Source organism: Hesperophylax consimilis, chromosome 3 (genome assembly GCF_061612785.1).
Source record: "Hesperophylax consimilis isolate HC1 chromosome 3, BYU_Hcon_1.0, whole genome shotgun sequence".
Taxonomy (NCBI): Eukaryota; Metazoa; Arthropoda; class Insecta; order Trichoptera; family Limnephilidae; genus Hesperophylax; species Hesperophylax consimilis.
The window spans coordinates 12,652,010-12,676,941 of NC_142838.1; the positions used below are offsets into that span (position 1 = coordinate 12,652,010).

At 33.2% G+C, this 24,932-nt stretch overlaps 1 protein-coding gene across 1 annotated transcript in view; it reads left to right on the top strand.

Annotated features, from left to right (window-relative positions):
- Positions 1 to 19,525, top strand: part of LOC149424975 (uncharacterized) — a 97,688-nt gene extending 78,163 nt beyond the window's left edge. The window contains exons 7-11 of the mRNA XM_089648235.1: positions 244 to 440; positions 1,329 to 1,492; positions 8,138 to 8,341; positions 10,474 to 10,641; positions 16,668 to 19,525. Of these exons, the coding sequence (XP_089504361.1) occupies positions 244 to 440; positions 1,329 to 1,492; positions 8,138 to 8,341; positions 10,474 to 10,641; positions 16,668 to 17,206 (1,272 nt within the window). The 3' untranslated portion in view covers positions 17,207 to 19,525. The remainder of the gene's footprint in view (positions 1 to 243; positions 441 to 1,328; positions 1,493 to 8,137; positions 8,342 to 10,473; positions 10,642 to 16,667) is intronic.
- The last annotated feature ends 5,407 nt before the right edge of the window (positions 19,526 to 24,932 follow it).

Consider the following 24,932-nt stretch of genomic DNA (forward strand, 5'->3'; position numbering starts at 1 on the left):
ATGATAATACTATTAATAAAGATAAAAATGCATAAAATTGTAGTTAACACTAATTTGTAAGCTGGGAACAAATAGTTCGCACGTACGGCGTTTGACCCTAACCTAACCTAACCTACTTAACCCAGTTCATAAAGTTTTTGTTTCATCACTTTCCATGACTTTTTATAACTTTTTAAAGATGTGATGAATTATCATTTTGATGATTTATCCGGTCACCCTATATAAGTAGTATTATATCAACAGGTTCGTGTTTTCATTGGAATAATCGGAGGAACAGCCTTCGCCATGTTTGAGGGTGCCGTGATAGCCATCCTCAGAGAGCATGAGGCGGACTATGGACTGCAGAGGATCTACGGAAGTATTGGAGGAATGATTTCATCTCCTCTCTCAGGGTTGCTGATCGACTACGCCAGTAGGGATAAAGGATACACGGATTTCAGGTAAAATATTAATGAATTTTCGGAACACTAACAACAAATCAAAATGAAAATATCAAACTGTTAACTATACATTCAGCCCTTCACAATTATATTTTTGAATATATAGCCAGAGTGGAAGATATTCACAGTATCGCCTTGGTGTAAATCACCATTCAGAATTGATACGTTGTTTGAAATTGCTTTAACCGTTTTTTGGTGACCAAATCTGAATATTTAGGTAGTGCCTTCACCACTACCTGCAGCCTCACAACATACCCCAATTGGGGATGCCATAATCTCACTGGTTCCAGACGAGAGCATTTGGAACGCTTGGAGTACCTGGCTATTCAAATATGGACACCAACTACGGTTAAAGCCATTTTGAGTATGTTTAAATTCTGAATGGTGGACTTTCACTAGGGCGCTACTGAGAGTATCTTCCATTCTGGAGCCATAAGGGATGGAGATGGGAAAAGGGAAGGTTGGGGAGTACCAGGCTATTCAGATCTGGTCACCAAACATGGCTAAAGCTATATTAAGCAACGTTTCATTTCTGAATGGTGGTCTTTCACCACAGCTCTACTAAGAAAGTACCTCAAATGTATTCCATATTATATTATATATTTATTGTGAAACAACTCAAATTAATTAATGAAAAATTACTTTAGTACTTTTTACTGATTTTAATACATAATACTATTATCAGAATCAGAAAAAAAAACAACTTTAATTTTAACGGTACGCTCTCTTTATAGTTATAACTCTATATGTTTGTAAAAATACCCCATTTATTGTAAGTCAAACGAAGGTTATGTGTAGTGAGATACAGTTACCGTTAATGTATTAAATTACGCTCTGTTTTTTTTATTTCGTAATACAATAAAAATATCCTGTCGTTATATTTGACAGGCCGGCATTTTACCTGTATGCAGTGCTGAAGGTGGTGAGCGGAATACTGATGATGACCATCAACCTGGAGTTCAAGTCTCCGGCAACGAACCTCATCAAAGACGTGGTATCGGTGCTTAAAAATGCCGAGATTGTCGCCCTGTTCGTCGCTTGCTTTGTACTTGGTATGTTGTTCTTTTATTTTATTTTATATACAGGCTTATCAGCACATACCCGAAGGGTTAGAGAACCGGCGAGGAAGTAAAAAATGTAGATGGCATTTTACTTTCCGACATTTAAAATATTTATTTTATCCAGATATAATATCTATCTCACTGCTACGCCACTGATCACACTGCGTATCACGTGACCCGCTAGGCTACTACCAGTGGCGACGTGTGTTGGAATAATATATATTATTTTTTTACTGAGGAAAAAATCATCGGTCAGCAAAATTTCAAATACATTTTTTATTCCAGATATGCTCAGGAATAGCCGGTAAAAATAATTCGGATACGTGCTGATACACCGTGCATGAGTTCACTGTCAGAAATTAATACACATATTTCATTTGCACCAGTGTATAAATTACTAGGTTTGTGTTGTTTGAGTCAACTCTTTGCCTAGACACAGTGATTTGAAATCGAAGATGGACTGTAGTTCTTTCAGCTAAATTTTAGATAAATGATATAAATAATGTAAATATAGCCCATAAATTACATTAAAACTCTAATCAAATGGCCTTATATAATGAATGTTGCATAATGACGTATCTACCTGTATTTCTGAAAGATTTCTGTATAAAGATTGCCTTCAAGAAGAAGTTAACGGAAATTTCGCATCTAGGACTTGAACCTATGAGCCTCTCCTTGCATGGGCGCCGCCGTTTTTTTCTGTTTCAAAATCAAACCCAATTTCTACCGACAAGTTTCCCGTCAACTCTTTCAGATTTTAAGTTATAAAATTTTTTTATTTTTAAAAGATAATAATTATTTATTTGTTATGCCGAAACGTTAATTATATGAAATTCCTTCGATAGAAAAAAATCGCAAAGGAAGCTCCGAAAATTATTAAAAACACGTTTTGTTCTGTTATTCAATATGTTACAGGTACGAAAAAATTCACAGTGTATCTTTAATACAACTAAAGCATTTGTCCAGAGTTTCGTGCTCTATTTCAAACGAGTCATGTGTTATTAAATATTTTCATCATTTTTGTTTAATTATTATCGTATTTTAATATTAACGTTCTCTCTCTAACATTTGTATTTACATATCTCCCCTTCAAACCATCTTTCAACGCACGAGGCCTTAAGAATCGCTAATATTGTCTTCAATAATTAAATATTACAATTTGAGGTTTTACTCATTAAGTTATTTTAAACATAAATACTTTTTCAGACATTTCAAGGTACCTACACAGTTTGTGTAATTGGAGTCAGCGAAAAATATATCGGTCCACCTTTCGACCTGACTTGTACACGCGAAATCGGACACTGCATTTTTTACGACGAAATTGGATACTGTTTTCTTGCAGTAAAGCAGTACGGTAAATTTAGTTGGGTCGCGAAATTGAAACCTGTATTTATTGCCGCTGCAAAAATTTGTACACATAATAATGTCCCCGAATATTTTGATTTACAATTAAACAATTCAAATATTATTATTAATAGTCATTAAGAGCAATTAAATTACCTACATGATATTGAAAAAAATCATCAGTACATTTACATAAATCAATGAATATCAAACTCTATTTTTTTTTAATGATAAACTAACGTTTATAAGACAAGGTTTTATGCATAGCATAAAGGATAACAAATAATTATAAGCAATAATTAGTCATCCGAAATACTAATACAAATTGAAAATATCTCCCGAGTAATTGAATTGAGGAATTGAACCCGTGCCAATTGCCATGCCATGTCCCATGACGGGTTTAATTTCCGTTGGCGGCATTTATTTTTACTCGGGATGACTAATTATTGCTTATAATTATTTGTTATCAAACTATAAGACTGGGAAGGTGGTACAATGTAGATTGATCCATAAAACAACTTCTATAGATTGATAACTTCGAGCTTTTTGTATGAAACAAATCGGACCTAAAAAACCATAGATATGCCAATATATAGACAGTAAAATTCTCATTCGGAGCCTACGTATTATACTAGAGACCAATGAAAAACTTTGAATGTTTATTACATAGATTTTCAGAGTTTTTCATTGGTGGATATAGTTAGGCATAAATATGACGTCACAATATTTCGGCTCCAATTTTCGATCGGAGTTATACCCCCCTGGACTGATCTAGATCCATATATATATATATATATTATTATTATTAACTGCTCTTAAAGATTTCAGTTTACAGCCTTTATGTTGTGCATGTAACGGAGTTGTCAATTTATATATTTTTAAAATCAATTTAATAGTAATATTATTGAATACATATATGTATTCAATAATATTACTATATATGTATTCAATAATATTACTATTAAATTGATTTTAAAAATATATAAATTGACAACTCCGTTACATGCACAACATAAAGGCTGTAAACTGAAATCTTTAAGAGCAGTTGGAAATGAATAATAATTCTAATAATCTTATTGCTAGTTTGATAAATTACAAAAGAATATAATCGCTCACCACTTCTGGATATGATTAAGCCGAGTTCAATTATTAGAAAACACAGAAATACAAGTTGGCATAATAATTATGCAGGGAAAAAAATGTCTGAGACATCCAAATTATTTACTTGGAAACACTTCTTACTTTAACGACCTTTAGTCAAATTTAAACAACAGAATAAGTGGGGAAACTTTAAAGGCTTATCAATAACCATTAACAATTTCCAACATTTTACTCAATAGGATGATAAATATATAGTCAATTCTTTTTTATCATTTATTCATAAGTATCTACATTGAAATAATATAAATATATCGTATGTAAATGGCCTAACCATAGTTTGATAATGCATTCAGGTGAAACAGCTGTCACGCGTAGTAACAATAATAATTAAAAAAATGAGTTTATTTATAAATAATAGTCTTTATTAATTGAGTAATAATTAATATATCTCAATAATTTAAAGTTTTATATATATATATAAAACTTTAAATTATTGAGATATATTAAAAAGGTATGATTTAAGATTTTCACGGCCAAAAGTATTATAGTGGTTTGTTTTTGGGGTATTATGCCGCGTTGCGCTACCTCCTTCTTTAGCCAAAGTTTCAAGTTCAGCAGTTCTTGGTATCCGGTAATTGACGACTACACCAGAACTAAAGAAAAGCAGAAACGCAGAAAAACCACTTTAAAATTATACGTTACTGTCAGCTCTTAGAAGGTTGGAGCTGGCAACACGGTATCACATCTTCATAGATAAGCACACATTTCATCACAACCTTAAATTACACATCTGCCCTGATGATAGACACTTCAATGCTGTCCGAAACGTTGGCTAAAGAAAGAGAGGCAAGAGGTGCGGCATAATACACCATAAACAAATCACTATAATACATTAAAATATATATAACTGGAGATCTACACGTACATATCCTTGCTTTTGTAGTAGTGTATAGGTGGATACAAAAAAAAACTTTTTTGTTCGGATGTAAAAGAGACCACTTCCATTTTTTTAATGTGTTTATTAAAAAAAGTTTCTAATTTTATTAGTTTTTTATACCATCTCAAAACCGGGTCATTACTTCTGCCCCATCCTGTATGATCGCAAGATTCAACCAAATGCAATCTAGGTAATGTCTTAGGAGATAAATAGCTCCTATTTTTATTTTTAATGTGCGACATCTATTGATTTTTTTACAAGCGACAATATCTTTTCTAATTTTCTTTTCAAAAAATCGCTAACATTGTCTTCAGTAATTAAATATTACAATTTGAGGTTATACTCATTAAGTTATTCAAAAAAATAACTTTAAATGGTTTGTTTTGATTTGCTGCATTTACATTTAAATACGGTGGTTTCTTTGTCTTCCAAAGATTATAAAGCACCGATGCACTCCCACAGAACAAGGGTTTATGCCTACGCGAATAATTTGCATCAAAGGGTAATGAACTGTTTCGTGGTAAGGTGGTAGCCTTTGTAAGATGGAGTTTAAAATTGACTAACGTTGGATGCAGGTATCTTGTGGCGGTAAGGTACTGGCATTTGACATTGAGTCGGGTTCGATTCCCATCACAGCGCAAAAATAAACTTACATGAAGGTTTTAAACTTATTATGTTCTAGCGCAGTCGGTGATAAATCATGGGGTTATTATATTGGAAGGTTTTCTGAAGCTGAAATGATTCATAAAAAATGTTTGCATCAGGATTTCAAAACAAGAAATTTACCCTTCGAAAATTGAAATTTTACGATATCCATGTGTCTAAAGACACGTCATATTCATCCTAATCAAACAAAAAAGTGGCAGAAATTCCGTGCCTCCGTGGTTTATGTCTGGCGTGCCTAATGTGGCACAAACTCCGTGCCTCCGTGATTCAAACCCTGGCGTGCCTAATGTGGCACAAACTTAGTGCTTCCGTGGTTTAAACCCTGGCATGCCTATGGTGGCACAAATTCCGTGCCTACGTGGTTAGAACCCTGGCGTGCCTCATTAAAGGTTATTTGATTAATCTGTGTTATTTCATTATGAACTAATTAGAAATAATACACAGCTTATTTGCAAAATGTTCAAGAATGGAAGGTACTCTCAGTATCGTCCTGGTGAAAAACATTGCCAGTCAGTGCCAATTCCTCTTCTGACTAAGTCCTCCATCACGACACAAGTAACATTTTGCACTTAGTGTGGTGGTAGTAGAAGATTTTCAAATGTTGTCAGGTTATTCGTAACTCAGGAATGTTTGTGTTCCTTTTTAATAAAAAAATAATAAGAAATAAAAAATAATTTCTTAAAATGGCATTAGCCATGTTTAGTGACCAGATCTGAACAGCCAGGTACTTCCCCACCTTACTCTTACCCATTTCCTTCCCTTTCCTACTAGCTTGAGCCTCACAACCAGAGATGTGCTTTATTTCAAATAAATCCATTTCAAATGGAAATGCAAAATGCAAAATGGGTATTTTCCATTTTGCATTTTAAATGCTTTTCTAAAAACCATTTTGCATTTTGCATTTTAAATGCTTTTCTCAATGCATTTTCCATTTTAAATGCTTTTTGCAACATTCTTCCTACTATCTCCACTCATCTTTTTTTCATAAGCCCCAAATATCAGTCGGTCCTCAACCTCGCTATGAGAGATAATTTACATTTGTCAAGTTGCTCTCTGGTAGGAGCCCTGGCAATTGAGTGATACCATTACAAAAAATACTAATTCAAATACTGAACATGGGGTCATGACGCACAGTGGGCTGAAAATCGCCTTTCATAGACCTAGAGACTTGAATTTTCAAGGGTCTTTTTTGACTAGAAATGGATTCTGCTGATCATTACTATGCTATAAAATTTCGTATGAAGCAATGAAGGAGTTATAATTTTTTAAAGAAAAATTTGGATAAGAATATAAATAAGGATATGGTGGCCAACCTTATGATTCCAGAGATAGCCTCACTTTTAATGTCAGTGCCATACAAATTTATCTTAAAAAAATGATAACGCCTTCATTTGTACACGCAATTGCTTCATACAAAATTTTATAGAATAGTAATGATCAGCAGAATCCATTTCTAGCCAAAAAAAAAATACCCTTCAAAATTCAAGTCTTTATGTCTATGAAAGGCGATTTTCAGCCCACTGTGTGACGCTGTAATATTAAATGTTAGATAGCAGTTTCTATGTTTTTACGTTGGCAACATTAGTCCTGTGCAAATTTTTTGTGGTTTCATAATCTGTAGTCGTGGTTTTTTTGTATTTACCATCGTGTAATATGTTTGTTCTACATTGATGTCCATTATTAAATGACCAAGTTGTTTAAAAATTCTATAATTATTTTAATTGTTTGACCTGAGAAACCATTTTGCATTTTCAATGCATTTTGAAAATAGGTATTTTGCATTTTGCATTTAAAATGCTTTTCTAAAAACCATTTTGCATTTTCAAATGGAAAAGTTTTGACCCATTTCCATTTTGCATTTCAAATGGTTTTGGGTACCCATTTTGCACATCTCTGCTCACAACATACGAACATACCAATGACAGTCCGTGACTTTTCAGAGAGCTACAGCGGTAAGATTGTAAAATATGAGGTTACCGATATTCTTGTAGTTAAGAAGATTTTCAGTGTGAAGCTATTTTTTTCTAAGTAAAAAATTGAAAAGAAAAATTCTGCTACAACATCAATAATGTCGTATTTTTCAATTTACCTACTCTAGCTCTCTGAAAAGTCACGAACTGCCAATAGATCATACCCCAATTGGGGATGCCATAGTCTCACTGGCTCCAGACGGTTGGGAGCAATTGGGACACTTGTACTTCATTCACATAAAAAAATTCACACAAGCATTTTGAAAATGACTCTAAAATTCAAAGCAAAATCGAGTTCATTGACCAGGGTTTCAATCACACACAATTGAATTGTGTATTTCGGATTATTTTTTGTCAAGTTATACGATGCCCATTTTTTTCAAAAGCAGAAAGAATGACGAAAATTCCCGCTTTACAAATATCCTGACAATATTTGAGAAATTCTTATTATCATTATTCATTTTAAAATGTTTTGTTATTTTTCTTAATTTTTTTCTATGTTCTATTTTGTATGGAACCACTGTCTGTATTATCTGGATTGGATATTATTTTTTGGAGGTTATGTGATAATTAATCGATGAATAACCAAATTATTGATTCATATGTGTTGTTTTCCAGGGTCCATTTGGGGCTACATCGAGAGCTTCTTGTTCTGGCTGCTGCAGGACTTGGGTGGGTCCAGGAGTCTCATGGGCGTGACCATCACGGTGGGCGGCATCGCGGGCATTCCCCTGCTGGTCATGTCCGGCCCCATCATACACAAAATAGGACACGCCAATGTGCTGTTCATTGGCTTCATATTTTATGCCGTTAGATTGCTGGGTAAGAATTTAAACCAATATAAAAGTAAATAAAAACTCACGGGAAGCAAATACGTGGATCCCCCGTAATGCTTCGTGATTGCTAACGTCTTTCTTACAGAGGATACAGATATATTGCGTTAAGTATATATCGGGCCTCCCCGACTTTCTCTATCATCTCTATATATCCTGGCGCTAAAAACAACAAACTTTGAAATTTTCAGAGATGTTGGTAGACTACTTACACATACAAACATATGCAGACTGATTAAACCAATTTGAATTTACCTCAACCATTTGGAATGCATTTTATAATATTAGACGTTGTCCTGCCACAGACCGCCTTCTATGTAGGGTAGTTAAAAATTGTGCTTGGATGTATATTTGAAATTATTCTGACACACTGTACTAAAAAAAATTAATTCATGTACGTGTAAATTAAATATTTTCATTAATATTGATTTAAAAAACGAAATAAAACCGCTTATTCATAAACCAACCATGAAGGTAATATTTTCCTCCGTGGTGACGTCACTAACGCCACCCACAAATACATATCGTTTGGCGGCAAATCGAAAACGACATATTTTAAATCGATGCAGAAAATGTTTTTTCCGACAGTGAAAAACCGCGATATGCATTATTATTGCCATTTAATAATTATAGTAAATTATTAATTCTTAGCCTAAAAGCCTGTTTACACGAGGTAAGTGTTTTTAGTAAAGTGATTTTAGAGATACTTATCACTAAAACGCACTGTTTATGCGCGGAAAGTGTCTTCAAATGAACACTAGCCTCGTGTAAACAGGCTGTAAGGGGCTTAATGAGTTCATTTTAGAATGTGTTATAATTCAAACATAGCCTGCGGTTGAACTCAGGCCTACTCCAACAGGAAGTTATTAGGAAAATTGATTAAAGCTATGAAAATGACTACAGTACCAACATTATTATTCTAGTTCTTAGTGCCGGACACCTCGTTAATAACGCCATAAAGTTAAATGGGTGAAAATTGATAAATTTATATCTGTGACTATAAACTGTGAAGGTATGTTGGTATCTCACAACTCACAAGGACGCATAACTGGGTGGCGATTTAGTTCCCCTGATTCTCAAAGTAAATACATTTTTTTTAAATATATGGTCGGTGGCCGATTTGAGATCGGGTTTGGGTCCCACAAAGGCGTAGTGTGTTCAATTCTTCGGCTGGCTAAGTCCTCCATCAAAACACAAACAACATTTTCAGCTTACTGTGGTGGTAGTAGGAGATTTTAAAATATTGTCAGGTTATTCGTTGCCCGGGAATGTTTGTCTTTCTTTTTAAATATTAAGAATTATTTTATTGGGATAAGTTCTAAAAAATTGAAAAAACAAATAAATTCCCAATTTTGAATGGAAATACAAACTTTAATATATTATGTCACTTCATATGTAATTTATGATACTAAACAGGAGTTACTTTGTTTTTGATGATCAATTCTATAAGCTTCAATAATTCAACGACGCTTGTTCTTCTGTCCGACAGGACACTGCAAATGTCCGACCGGACATTTATTCTGTCCGACTGGACATTCTCAGTGTCCGACCGGACCTTCCCTCTGTCCGACAGGACATTTCCAGTGTCCGACCGGACAATTCCTCTGTCCGACAGGACATTTGCAGTGATCGACCGGACATTTTCTCTGTCCGACAGGACATTTGCAGTGGTCCGACCGGACTTTTCCTCTGTCAGACAGGACATTCTGAGTGTCCGACCGGACTTTTCCTCTGTCCGACAGGACATTTGCAGTGTCCGACCGGACATTTCCTCTGTCCGACAGGACATTTGCAGTGTCCGACCGGACATTTCCTCTGTCCGACAGAACATCTGCCCAAGAAATATATATTTTTTAAATACAGCCAGCATATGTTTGTATGCGACCGATATTGCTGAAAATTTAAAAATTTGTTGTTATTAGTGCCAGGAGTGTATTGAGATGATAGAAGAAGTCTGGGATACCCGAGGAATACTTAACGCAATATCTCTGCACCATAATGAAATACGGAGTCGAGTTAAAGTATCAGAATCAAAAAAATGAACGTTAAATCTTTTACACATTTTAACGGTAGCGGTACTCCTAGTTTGTTTTATTAAGTTTGTTTTGTTGTTGTTTGCAGGTTATTCGCTGATCTATAACCCGTGGATGTGCCTGATCTTCGAGGCGCTGGAGGGCGTGACCTCTTCGCTGGCCTTCACGGCCGCCGTGACCTACGCGGCGCGCCTCTCCACCACCACCACCGACACCAGCATCCAGGGCCTGCTGGGGGGCATCTACTACGGAGTGGGTTAGTACACACCCACATCCAACCATAGTACACACGTCATGTGCAACCATATTGCACCTACCACATTAAACTGTATTGCACATTCCACCTACAATCATAATACACACATCATCTGCAACCATAGAAAACACACCATATACAACCATAGTACACACACAATGTGAAACTATATTGCACATACCACATGCAATCATAGTACACACCATATTCAAGCACAGTATATCCCACCTATAACTATAGTACCTACACACCACTTGCAACCATACTACGCACACCAAATTTATTTATTTATTTATTTATTGGATGATTTTTATAGCGCCGCTTTTGCGAAATATCACCTCAGGGGCGCTGTACAGTTAATGCAGATATTACAAAAAAATATATAAATATTACAAATTGAAATTGAAATTAAGTTAAATAAAAAAAGTACAGAAACAGGTGACACGGAGATGGAGAATCTGCTGCAAGAATCCTAGGTGGAATGCAATAGTATTGCTCATACCACATGCAACTCTAGCGCATCCCACCTAAATTCAGACAAAAAATTCAACCACAGTATATACTTCTTACAACCAAAATATGTACCTACAAACATCACTTACAATCATAATACACAGATCACTTTCAACCATAGTACATAAATCACAACCATCTTACACATACCACTTTCCACCACAGGATACACACCATCTTAGAAATATATGCCACTTATATCGATAATACATACATACACCAAATTCAACTATGTTACATCCCACCCACGATCAAAGTAAATTCAACCGTACAACAGTACAGTCTGCAACCTGGCAGGCAACGGACGCGTGTAACTGTACGTTAGTCGCACTAACACGTTGAGACCCGAATACAAAACAGGATAAATAAAACGTTGCGATGGAGGAAGAAGTTGATCCGCATGACTACATATCCAAAGCTAAGAAAGAAATTGCTGAAATGACCGCATTATTCGATGAATCAAGAATCACAAAAGAAACAAAAATAGAAATCTCGAAAAAAATTAGCTCTATTATGGAAAATATTTCGCATATGGCGATAGACCTAGCAAAACTGAAAGAAAAAAATACAATGCTGAAGGAAATGCTAAAAACGAAAAATGAAAGAGTAACGTACGCGTCAGCAGTAAAAACCAACTATCACCAAGAAGAGATTGAAGAAAAAAACTTTCCAATTATAATAACATCATTAAATACGAACCAAAATCAAGACCAACTTAAGGAAACAATACAAAATAAAATTAAAATATCTGCTCTGGGCATCGGAGTAAACAGCATGAAAAAAATAACTAACAACAGATTAATTATAACTTGCCCTAAAAAAGAAGATGCAACCAAACTGAAAAATGAAATAAACAAAATATCAAAAAAAGACATTACGGCAGAAGAAATACAAAGAAAAAAACCGTGTGTAATATTCAAAGGAATACAAACAAATTACACAAAAGAAGAATTTTTAACAGACTTAAGTCTCCAAAATGATGACATTAAAATAATGACAGATCAAAATCCTGATATATTTCAGGTGAAAGCTATCACCGACAACAAAAGAAATAAGTCCCACAATATAATTGTCGAAACAAATGGAAACATGAGAGATTACCTTATAAGAAAAAAACGTGTCAACTTAGGATTCTTGAGGATATATGTTGAAGACTGCTACCCTTTAACGCAATGCTACCATTGTCTAAGATTTGGCCATACTGCACATAAATGCCTAGATAAAATAAAGGATCCAAGATGTATGCACTGCGCCGGAGCTCACCAATACCGGGAATGCAAATCTCTGGACTGCCCCCCCAAATGTGCCAACTGCTGGGATTCTAATCAAAAGAAACAAAAAAATTTCCCTACGGATCACCTACCAAATAGTATAGCATGTAAGTTTAGAAATTATATGTTAAAAGTTGCCAAACAAAAAATTGATTACAATGCAGAATAAATGAACTATTTTAATTAAAATCAATAATTTAAATATTCAGCCTGACGGCATAGTGTTAAACAAGCCATTTACAAATCATGAGTCACTGCCGATTGCTTATCAGCGGCAGCACTCTTATTTTAAATATATTCAGACGACAATAAACAAAAATAATAATAGAGGTGTTGCAGTACTCATTCTGAAGAAATTCATTATTGTTAATATTTTAGATTACCCAATATTTCTTACAAACTGCATTCAAATTGAAATAAATATAAAAATGACATATGTAAACCTACCTTTCAATCATTACTCAAATAAATACTTAGGTATAGTAACCAGAGAGGTTGTAATAAATTATCATATTAATAGCACAGAATTTGAACTAATTATTTTATAAAACATTGCTTTAAGTAATTATCTAGAAGAAGATAATGAAGTAGATTTTTTAAGAACTAACGATCTACAACAGTGGATAAATATTAAAAAAAAGTGATGTAGGGGAATTAATTTGTATTCATGTAAATATCAGATCATTATGTAAGAATTGGGATGTTTTGCATGTTTATTTAAGAAATTGTTGGGAGCGTATAGATATTTTAATGATTAGCGAAACAAATATACAAGCTGACCAAATTAATATGTATGAGATTCCGGGCTATTCAAATTACAACTATTGTCGTAATAATAAATCAGGTGGGGGCATATCGCTATATATAAGAAACAGTATGGTATTTAAACAATCACCACTAGAATCAAATTATTTTGAAAATGTTTTTGGTGTAATTACTCTTCCAAATAAACAAAGTTTGAGTATATTAGCGATATATCGACCACCGAATCTTAACAAACTATCTTTTATCAGGGAAATTGAATCTATTCTGACGGATTTCATAGGCCTTCGAGACAATGTTTTGTTCTTTGGGGACACTAATATAAACTTGATGAATTTTAATGATCCTGTAGTAAACTCATATGAAAATATTCTTGCAAGCAATTATTTGATCAAATGCATAGACGGTGTGACGCGTGAAGCAATTGTTAGCGGGCGCATAACACAATCATGCATAGATCATATATACGTTAGGTACAGTAACGGGCTTAAACAAATGGACTCGCTATCAGCGTGTGTATGCGAGATTTCCATAGCAGATCACTATATGACAGCCGTTAATATTAAATATGATGTGCAAAAAGAACCATTAAAAAACATGAAAAAGATAACAATTTTGTCCCAAAAACATATTGATAATCACATCCGAGAAATACATTGGAATTCTTTACTCAATGAACAAGAAAGTACCTTTTTGTATCATCAAATTAAAAATAATTTCATTAATTTATATGAAAAAAGCACTGTGTCATTTTTTGAAAAACCAACCAAAAGACCACATGCGATCAAAAAATGGATAACTACAGATATTTTAGAGTTAATAAAAAAAAGGGATTTATTGTTTCGAAGATGGAAAAATTCTCCTTGTAATAAAACTTATGAAAATGAATACAGGTACATGCGAAATAATGTCAACAAATTAATTACTAAAAGAAAAAATTGTTATTTTAAAGATAAATTCAAACGTAGTTTCAATAATACTAAGCAAACATGGGATGAAATAAATAAATTGTTGGGAAGAAAAACTAAAAGTAATTGTGATGAAGTCATCTCACGATATGTGTTAAAGGAACAGACGGTGGAAAATGTAACAAACCAATATGTAAATTATTTCTCAGATAGTATAAGCCAAATGTTACACAGATGTGATTTTAAGGCATCCAATGTTAATCAAATAGAATTACCTCACAGTATGTATTTACCAAAGGCAACTCTCACTGAGATAAAAAATATTGTTAAGAAAATGAAAAATTCAAAATCCTTGGGAATGGACAACATAAGAATGTACGACATAAAAAGACATATAGATATTTTAGGACCTATTATAACGCACTTAGTTAATAGACTTATTATAGAAGCTGAATTGCCAAATGATCTTAAATGTGCTATTATTAGACCTATATACAAAGGAGGAAAGCACTCAGAAATAGGAAACTATCGACCTATCAGTATAATGCCTGCACTTGAAAAAATTTTTGAAAAATATATTTCCTTAAAATTAAATAAATACCTAGAAAAATTTGACATTATAGACCAAAAACAATATGGCTTTCAAAAGAAAAAAAGCACAGAGCATTTATTACAGGATTTTTCAAATTATATTAATAATGAATTAAACCATAAAAGACATGTTTTAGTACTATTTATAGATAACTCCAAAGCGTTTGATACAATTGACCCACAAAAATTATTAAAAATCTTAGAAGCAATTGGAATTAGAGGTAACCTACTTAATTTGTTTAAAAATTATTTATCTAATAGACATATATGTGTAAAAATATTAGAAAAAATGAGTGGGAGAAAAAAAATCTGTGCTGGAGTCCCGCAGGGGTCGATTTTGGGTCCAACCCTTTATATTATATTTGTATCAATAATGAAAAAATTATTTAAATATGTAAGACACTTTGTATATGCTGACGACACTGCTCTTGTCATATCTGATGAACAATTATCCATTGCGATTAAATATATGCAACATGACTTTACGTCCCTGATAAAATGGTCACATGACGCAGGTCTAATCATTAATACCAAGAAAACTAAATTGATGCACATACGGTCTCCACATGCTTCATTTCAGATCATGCCTAAAATAATTTCACATAGCTTTATATGTATTCATCAAAACATTCTACAGCCATGTATGTGTGAAAGTATTGAACTGGTAAATGAATACGTTTATTTGGGGGTGACTGTTGATTGTCATTTCAAGTGGGATTCACAAATAAACAAAACTTGCAAGCGGCTGAGAGCGATAGTGGGTAGGATATACAAACTAAAATGTTTCGTTCCGGTGAATATTTTAAAAATTATTTACCTATCACTCGCAGAATCAACTTTACGGTATGGTTTAACTACTTGGGGTCACTCTTGTAAAACTAATTTAAAACACCTGCAATCAGTACAAAATTCTATGGTGAAGTTATTAGCTCAAAAACATATTTTTTCACAGAGACGAAACATTTCATTGTTGTATCGAAATTTAACAATATTACCGGTGCAGGCCTTATTATGGTACAAAATATTGATCCAACATATATCTGAGTCTGATTATAAAAGGAAAGTGCAACATGAATATAATACAAGGTTTACAAAGAATGACGGAATGCTTGTTCCAAAATATAATAATAAATACGGACGGCGAACCCTAGAATTTAACGTGCCAAAAATGATTAACATGTTACCCATTAATATAAAAAATTGCGATTCCACAAATAGATTGAGATATATGCTGAAACAATGGTTACTAAATAGAGATAGTTTATATTAATTTAGTTGTGTTAATTGTATGGTTATAGTAATAATATTATGTGTGTATGTATGTAATTGATCATTAACATCCTGTTGACAAACTGCTTTATTGAAGTTTAACGGGATTGTAACTTGAAAACCAATAAAAAAAAAAATAAAAAAAAACCATAATACAAACACCGTATTTAACTGTTGTTTATTTCACCAACAATCATATAACATAGAACACATTCAACCATCTAATACATACAACATGTAACCATCTTACACACCCCACTTACAACCATAGCACACACACACACACACATACTATAGGCATCTTACACATACCACTTATAACTTACCTTTCAGCAATACGCAAGACATTAACATATTATCACATCTACTTTCACTTCAAGCTAATTATAGGAAGGTACACATATCCAGACACAGAGTAGTTTTGTAATGATATCCAGACATTCCAGGTTTCAGTTGGACTTCTCCTTGTAACATTGAAATTCTCATATTTTAGGTAAACTTTTGTTTTTGTGCTTTCATTAGTTCAATCAATCAATCTATTTAATCACTTGTTCATTTGCAATATTCTTCTTTATATTTTTTATACCTTCTGCGATATCCCGATGTTCTTACTAGTACTATTATCATTTCTGTTCCAAGAATGTTTCTGTTGTGAGAGATACAAATGTTTATATAACTTATTCTTATGTTTCTCCCATTTTAAATATTTCAGGAAAAGGCGCAGGAAGTCTCGTGGGTGGCTACCTCATGAAGGCGTTTGGCACAAGGCCTACTTATCAAATATTCGCCTGCGCAGCTGTTATAACGGGTTGCGCCTACTTCCTATTCAACAAACTGTACCTCATGAAACGACCGAGAAGAGAAGCCAACGACATCTGCAAAAAATCCTACAAACCAAAGAAAACTGACATCCCAGACGTGACCATGATTAACGGCAACGAAAAACTGCGATTGAAAGATAAGAAGACAAATCTATACTCTGCAAACGATCCTTCCAAGATTAGTAGTAATATTTATCAAATTGGGGACGAGCAAGATGATAAAACGGTGTATGCAAGAGAGTCAAGCCGTACACAGCTGACGCAAGATGGCAGTAACGGCTACGGTTTGGACAATCCGACATATCAGGACACAGAAACGCCACCTAGTTCCAACATCGTGAAACGAGTAGTTAATGGCGCTAGCTTTGAAACCGAAAAGGTAGATGGCGATACAGTACAAGAAAAAAACATAAAAAATAGTGAAAAATGAAATCATTACAGTAAAGTGAAATTTTTAGAAAAAAAATGTACACAGTATTAAAAAATGATATCTTAATTGATTTTAGTTACGTATACAAATTTATTTTTCCTACTAAAGGTTGCTAAACGTCTGTTTTGGGTATTTGTTAGTAGAGTAGTTAATCTACTATTTTGGTTGTAATAAATTGACGAATAAGCACGAATTTGAAAGAGGTAAAAGGAAAAATATTTTCTGATGTGTATTTACAAAAAAATACATTAATAATTAGTTGCATATTAAAGTATTATAGCTTAAAAGCTAATTGTGATCGTTGTTTTACTAAAAGGCTGTAAAACTATTTGCAGAGTTTAGGAATATAAAAAAATACTTATTGATATTATAGATTTTGTAATTACATTGACAGTTTGTTGTAGTCAATGGTTTGAGTAAAAGTTTAAGGTATAATTTATGTGCGTGTTAATTTGAGTAAATTAAGCTTTAATATATATATACTTTCATTTTAAACACTATTTTTTATATGTATAACATTACTGATTTTATCACTACTTAAGTGCCTACACTTATGACAAAGTCTTCCATTACTTAAAGGACGCAAGGCTTTTCCAAGAATCCCGTTTAAAACAAAAATGATTTCAATTAACTAACCATCACCCGTTTAATCAAAACCTCCTAGATCACAAGGCCGGGACTCTCATCCAAAGCAGCCTCCTACCTTGTATGAGATTTTACAAAAAAATTCGTTGTAATTTTTTTTTCGATATATTTTTATTTATTGACACATCTTAAAATGTTTTAGTTTATTTAAAAAAAAAACTTTTTTTGAGATTCCCATACAATTTAGGAGGCTGATTTGATTGAGTGTCCCGGCCTTGTAATCTAGGAGGTTTTGGTTTACTCCAGGGGTAGGCAAAGTGGTTGGACTGACCAATATCTCGGTCTTGGCACACACTCCTTGCTTGATTCATATACATGCATAGTCTCATACTAACCCTTAAGTTATTCTGACTCTTGACATAGCCCGACTCAAGTGTATATGGTTCACTTGATTGTGCCATGTCATTTTCGGGCGTCCCCGACTTCTGCCATTCACATTCACAAAATTAATTTTATCTTTCTCTGAACGCAGTGCCATTACCTTACAAAAAAAACTGAAATTAAAGTACTAATATTTGTGAATTGATGTCTATTAATGTAATTATTACCAGTGATATGTTGTTATTATTAAATATAAATAATACATGAAGGTTAAACCATTACTTGCATCTTTATTTTTTACGTTGAATCTAATTTTTTTATTACAACCACGTAAATATATATTTTGCCTACCGAGATTGATAGTCATTTGCTGTTTGCTAAAATGCTTTCAAACTTATTCATTGGTTGATTTGACAAAAAGTGTGAATGACAAACTTTGTGATGGAACACATTTAAATAGTCGTAATTTTGGAAACACTACTTCATTGTCTTCTAAATCAGAGCCAAGTGGCGCCTGACGCTAGTAAAGACCTGAAGGGCGCTGTGTTAAGTGCAATGATGCGAATACATTTTCGAGCAGAAATGCGAGCCAAGCCACAAATTATGGGAAAGGAACGAAGCAACATAGGTTCCTGATAAACTTTCATTAAAATACGAATGTATTATCACAATGTCGGAAAACCTAATATTTTCGCATTTCGTCATTATATATAATGCAGGCGCATGAACACGTTTTTGGATATTTTACGAATTTACTAATAGTTTATCAGGAAACAGCCTGCAATCCCGTTTTTAACCGGACCACAAATAATTTTAAGAGATTCTCAATAAATTAGCAGTAATCATTTTTCTATGTGTGAGAGATTTTTTTACCAACGGGTTTGTTTTAACCGTAAGAATACAGAGTTTGCATATATTCAGTTAATTTTATGTGGTTTGATGTACGTCACCAGGTTAAAAATATATATTATTCAAGATTAGTGTAACAAAAAATTAGGTAGCTTATAAAAGTATCGAAAATATGTGTAAGCATTTTGTATTTTTTTAAAGGCAATAATATTTGATTTTTCTTTTAAAATGTTTGTGATCTGCAACCCACCTGTAAAGTGTTTGAGGGATAGATTTTTCAATAAAATATTTCAGTTTCTTAATTTTACACTTTTTTACTATTGTCTTATTACTTAAGACTACTCACAGGTTTTTATAGCAGGTATATAATGTTTTAGAAAATATATTATTTAGTTATTTCTTGTAAATATGTTAATTAAGGCGATATCCAATTGACAAATAAGATAAAATCCAAATTGACTATTGTTTCTGAATTGGGCTGTAGTCATCTTGTATTATAATTCATTATATCCCGTATTTATTAAAAATTAAGAGAATAGAATAATATATAGTATGTGTTGTTAAATATTTGACGACATGTAAAAGTAGTTTAAAATTTCACTAATAAAGTAATGTGACGGTTGATTAACAGTGTTTTAATAGTAAAACTTTCGTTTGAAGATTCTCATTGAAGATCAAGATTTATTTTATTTTTTATTTAAGTTTTAATCCAGCAGGACTGGGAGGATAGTGCAATCCCAGTCTGTCATATTACATGAAATGCAGTAAAACAGGGAAACAATAAAATAAAGTAAAAAACTATAAAAATGGAAATAAGATAAAACAAAAAGAAAAAAAAATATATTAGGCAGGTACCTAAACATAAAATTAAAAACTTCTTCTAACTCAGCAAACTTATTTTGTGGCACCATTTTAATTAAAAATTAATAAAATACTTCGTTTTAACCACTTTTATTGTTTATTACCAACATGTTTCATGAGCAACGCTCACTTCTTCAGGGTTTTTAATAAAACTAATTATAAATAATAGACATAAACAATGGTGTCAATAGATAAATAATAGACATAGACAATGGTGTCATTAAAAAATAATAGACAAAAACAATGAAAACAATGAAAAAATAAAACGGATAGGGGAAAGAGAGGCAATATGGAACATTTTACAAAGGGAATAGGTTTAATATTGGGTCATTTAAAAATAATTTTCGATTGTTAATAATATTCAATTTTGCATTCACACTCTTTCTAATCTCTAAAATTTCTAGTTTATCTAACTGGATGCCATTAACATTACAATGTATTAATTCTATTCCAGTATTGAAGTTAAAAGTATGACTAGTTTCCAACAAATGGTTGGCAAACTCCGAGAAACTGTTATTATTTAAAGATTTCATATGTTCTTTAATCCTTATTTCAAAGTTTCTCGAAGTTTTTCCTATATAAAAGAAACCACAATCATTACACTTCAATTTATAAATTCCAGATTTTTTCATTTTTGAATCTCTGTCTTTATTATTTACTATGTAATTTTTAAGTTTATTATTTGCATAAAATACAGGAAGAATTTCATTCGGTACATTTTTTGTTAAGGAATTAGAAATTTTATTATTAAAATACATAATTTTCCTCCATTTATTCTTTTTCTCGTCCTTTTGTACAAGATAGATGTATGATTTAGGAAATTTATTCTTATATTTTTTATTAAGAATGTTTTCAATTAAATTGGTGTTATATCCATTATTGGTTGCAATTTGTTTAATGATATTGAGTTCCTTTGAAAAATTGTTAAGAGATAGGGGTACATTAACTAGTCTATGAATCATAGAATGGAAAGCAGACATTTTTTGAGAAAATGGATGATTTGAGGTGTTATGGATTACAATGTCTGTGTATGTATTTTTACGAAAAATATTAAATTCAAATGTGTTATTAATTATTGAAATATTTAAATCCAAAAAATTTTTACTCAAATTTTGGCAAATCTCTACGGTAAATTTTATGTTTTTATGGAGTTTGTTTAAGAAATTAAGAAAAATATTAAGTTGTCTCAATGTACCTGTCCACACACAAAATACATCATCCACGTATCTCTTCCAACAATGTATGTATTTTAATAATAACGCACCGCTGTTAAAAATTTTGTTTTCTAAATTATTTATAAATATATCCGCGACCAAAGGGCTGGTACTAGCACCCATTGCCAAACCATCTTTTTGTTTGAAAATATTGTCATTGAATTGAAAATAGTTTTGTTTTAAAACAATATTAAATAATAAATTTAAATCCTGAGATAAGTAAGTGGTAATAAAATTAAAATATAAATCAAAAATAAAATAGTCATATAAATAGGTAATACAATAAAAAACAATTAGATTAAATTAAATGAAACCGTCCATCAGGGAGGTCGCCGCATCATCTGCATCCATCGCTCATTGAGTGGGGAACTGAGCCACTCGGATGCAGCAACAACGATGATGTTAGTTGACTTCCGAGTCCTACCCCAGAAGCTGTCTAGTCGCTGGCGAAGAAAGGCGGGGAATAAGTGCACCCTCCCTTCAGTAGTTGCATGAGCTGCCTGTATGGATTATTGTAGCACACCCTCAGCTTGTCCCATTGCGCTGCTGGGTATTGTGTCCACAGCAATAGCAAATATATATGTTATAATAGCAAATGTATTTATGATGTTACCACACAAAGTAAGTGGTAATATCATAAATATGATGCAGGGCCATGAAAAAGGACTCTTACTTGTACTGGCAGATGAGAATATTTCATCGAAAACATCTTCTGCGGAAAAATGTTAGGGAGGATAGGACAGTACTGAAAAAAACACAGATGAAGCAGTATACCAAAGCGTGTTTTAACTTTTAGGCACCATTCGATTAAGCGAATTATCAAATTTACGTAACGAGGCTGATAGATTACGCTATTCAACATATCGCTCGCCATATCTCCTTACAATGGAAATTTATAGCTAGCGATGTGCTGAAATAGACAAAGCCATTCGAATATAGCTTGGTCTGTCACAGGCATAAAGGATTGATTTCATAAGAACGTGAAAATAATAATTCATTTTTCTTATTCATAAATATGTATTTCTCACAATTATGCATTATATAAATATAAAATAAATTTTCATTTAAAAGTGTTGGAATACGTTTTGTTCAAGAAAATCTGAATAAAATATATCATTAACTTTAAAAAAAAGACATCAGACCAAAAATATTTCCTATTTGTGAGGAGATGGTTTGCATTATAAAAAGATTAATTATTACATAAATGTTATCTAAGTAAACAATCTTCTAAATATGGAATTACAACATTTCTAAAATATTATAATCCGATTCTTAGAAAATGCCTGGATGATAACATAATTTGAAGGATTAAAATTTAATTCTTCTGTTTTAACGTCACGACTTCGTCAAATATTTTTCAGCTGAATTGAATAACGCGTTACATGTTAATCTTGTCAAATTGTGTAGATCTTCCTCTGAAATGTTGAATCCCAGCGATCTCTTCGTTTTGAAGTGCTGTGGATACGTAATCTTGTGCCTAGCTATCGATTTTATGATCAAAGCCCCGACATAAACTATAAAGTACACGCTGAAATACAAAGGAAGATACCAAAGCTTTTTTCCCAAGTAATAGTAACTAAAACGATTGGTGACACGAGTGTCTTCTACTTCTGGAGCTGCGGTAGTCGGCGGTGGAGGTGGGGGAGTAGTTGTATGATGATGATGATGGTAAACTATGTGGTCATGATCATGATCATCGTGGTGTGGGTGGTGATCCTCGTAAATCAGTTGTGGATAGTTGTCCGACTCATGAGTGTCTGGTGGAGATTCAAATTTAAAGTCATCGTGATGATGATCATCAGACGAATCGAATGACGGCGGTGGTCCACTGTCATCGGGTGATGGATACGAATACGAATTATCACTCGGCGGACCAGACGGCGGAGGTTTACTGTCAGGAGGTGAATATGAAGGGATTGAATCGTAACTTATAGAAGGAGCATTCATATAAGGTTGCGGTTGGGGTGGTGGCGGAGGGGGTGGCATTGGCACCGGTGGAGGAGGCATTGAAGGCTTTTTAGCATCATCCGGTTTGTGCGGGGGGAGGTAAGGTTGCGCTGGGTTGTATCTGTCTTCAGCCTCTCCTGTGGCCAAGCGATAGTTGCTACCGGAGTTATCGGAGTTGGAAAATCCGGTGTCTGGTCTGCGGTAGGCAGGGTAGTAGCTAACCCTCACGGGGAGGCTGGAGTCAGCGTAGTTAGACCCTCCTCTGATAGTGCGTGGTTCGTCTATTGTCACCTCAGCAGGTTGCGATGGTTTTCTGAAATTATCAGAACATCAACTAAACATTTGTTTGAAAAATGATTAGTACCTAGTTATCTGTACGATATTGAAACACATTACTCAAATTGTACGGTAAATTATTATGTATTATCATACAACTGTTTTTCATAAATGCGTGTCAGACATGTCGATTTGACTACTCAAACATTTACTGTTGCAAATTATTATCGTAAGTAGAAAAATCTACAACTTCATTGTTTTTACAGCTTCGTAAATAAGTTGTTACTAATAAAACACAAACAGCAAGATGTTTTAAGCGAATTACTACGACAACGTGAGATAGATATTTTACTCTCAGAAATGTTTGAGGCACCCCAAAAACTTCAAGACTACATCTTCAAGACTCTAAGAAATATATTGGACATACGAGTAGTTAAATTAAAAATGCGCTTAATGCACTTGTTCAATCAATGCTTTTATATAATATATTATGTTGGGGTTCTTGCCACAAAACTACCCTAGAGCCTTTAAATGTTGCACAAAATTATTTTATAAGAAAAGTTTTTTGTATTCATCAAAGTGAAAGTAAAATTATGTCAATAAGGCGGTTGTACACAATACGGCCCCTCTATAAATTTTTCAACAACACTATTACTGCCAAAAGAACCCAACAAGTGCGCAACACTAGATTGGGTTCTTCTTTAATGATCAGTCGGTGAATACCAGAACATCCTTTGGACAGTTTTTCTTATAAAGCTCTGTTGCTTTATAATATGCTTGGTGAAAATACAAAAACTATAGGTTCGTTAAATGTATTCAAGAATCTGAGAGTGGTGATGTTTGTTGGATTGCCCATGTCGTGGTTTCTGTCATGAATCACCTTAGAAGCCCCATATTCGATGTCATCCATCTGTGTATGTGTTATGTGATTTACTTATTTGATTGAATATAATTGTAAGGCTGCTCATCTCGACACAGGAATTTCGCAGTGAGATGAGCAGCGGAGGAAAAATAAATAAATATATAAAATCTCGTTTAACATTCTTACATTAAATTTACTAACAATGTGAGATCGACAGGCCAATCAATGGCCATATCAATGACCGAGTGGTTAGAGATGTTGTGCCCGTAAGGGAGAGATCCTGGGTTCGATTCCCAGTTGAGACCGTTACCTTATTATTTTTCTGTGTCTTCTTCTATGTCTTGTTTTGTTTGATGTTTCGTTTAGATTTATTAGAATTATCTTCTTAATAATACTTATTCCATGTTTTTATGTGTTTTGAAGTGGAAAATCTTCGAATGGTGTGCTTCGGTATATTTCAAAGTTTCCGCTACATTCTACAATTGAATACCTCCTAAAAATGGAATAATAATAATAATGATGTTAAAAAGATTTTTTAAATATTTATGTTGAGGGATCAGTAGGATTTATAGGCCATGTTAGGAGTTCTACCGAGCCGAACCCTCTGATATGAAAATATCTGGAGTCGGTGAATTATTTTCCCATTTGATCTCTGGTGAGTTGACGTGTTGTTCTTGTATTGTTTTGTATTTATTTTGCTTATATAATGCACTTGTATGATGTTAATGAACTAGATGATCATTTGTGGAAA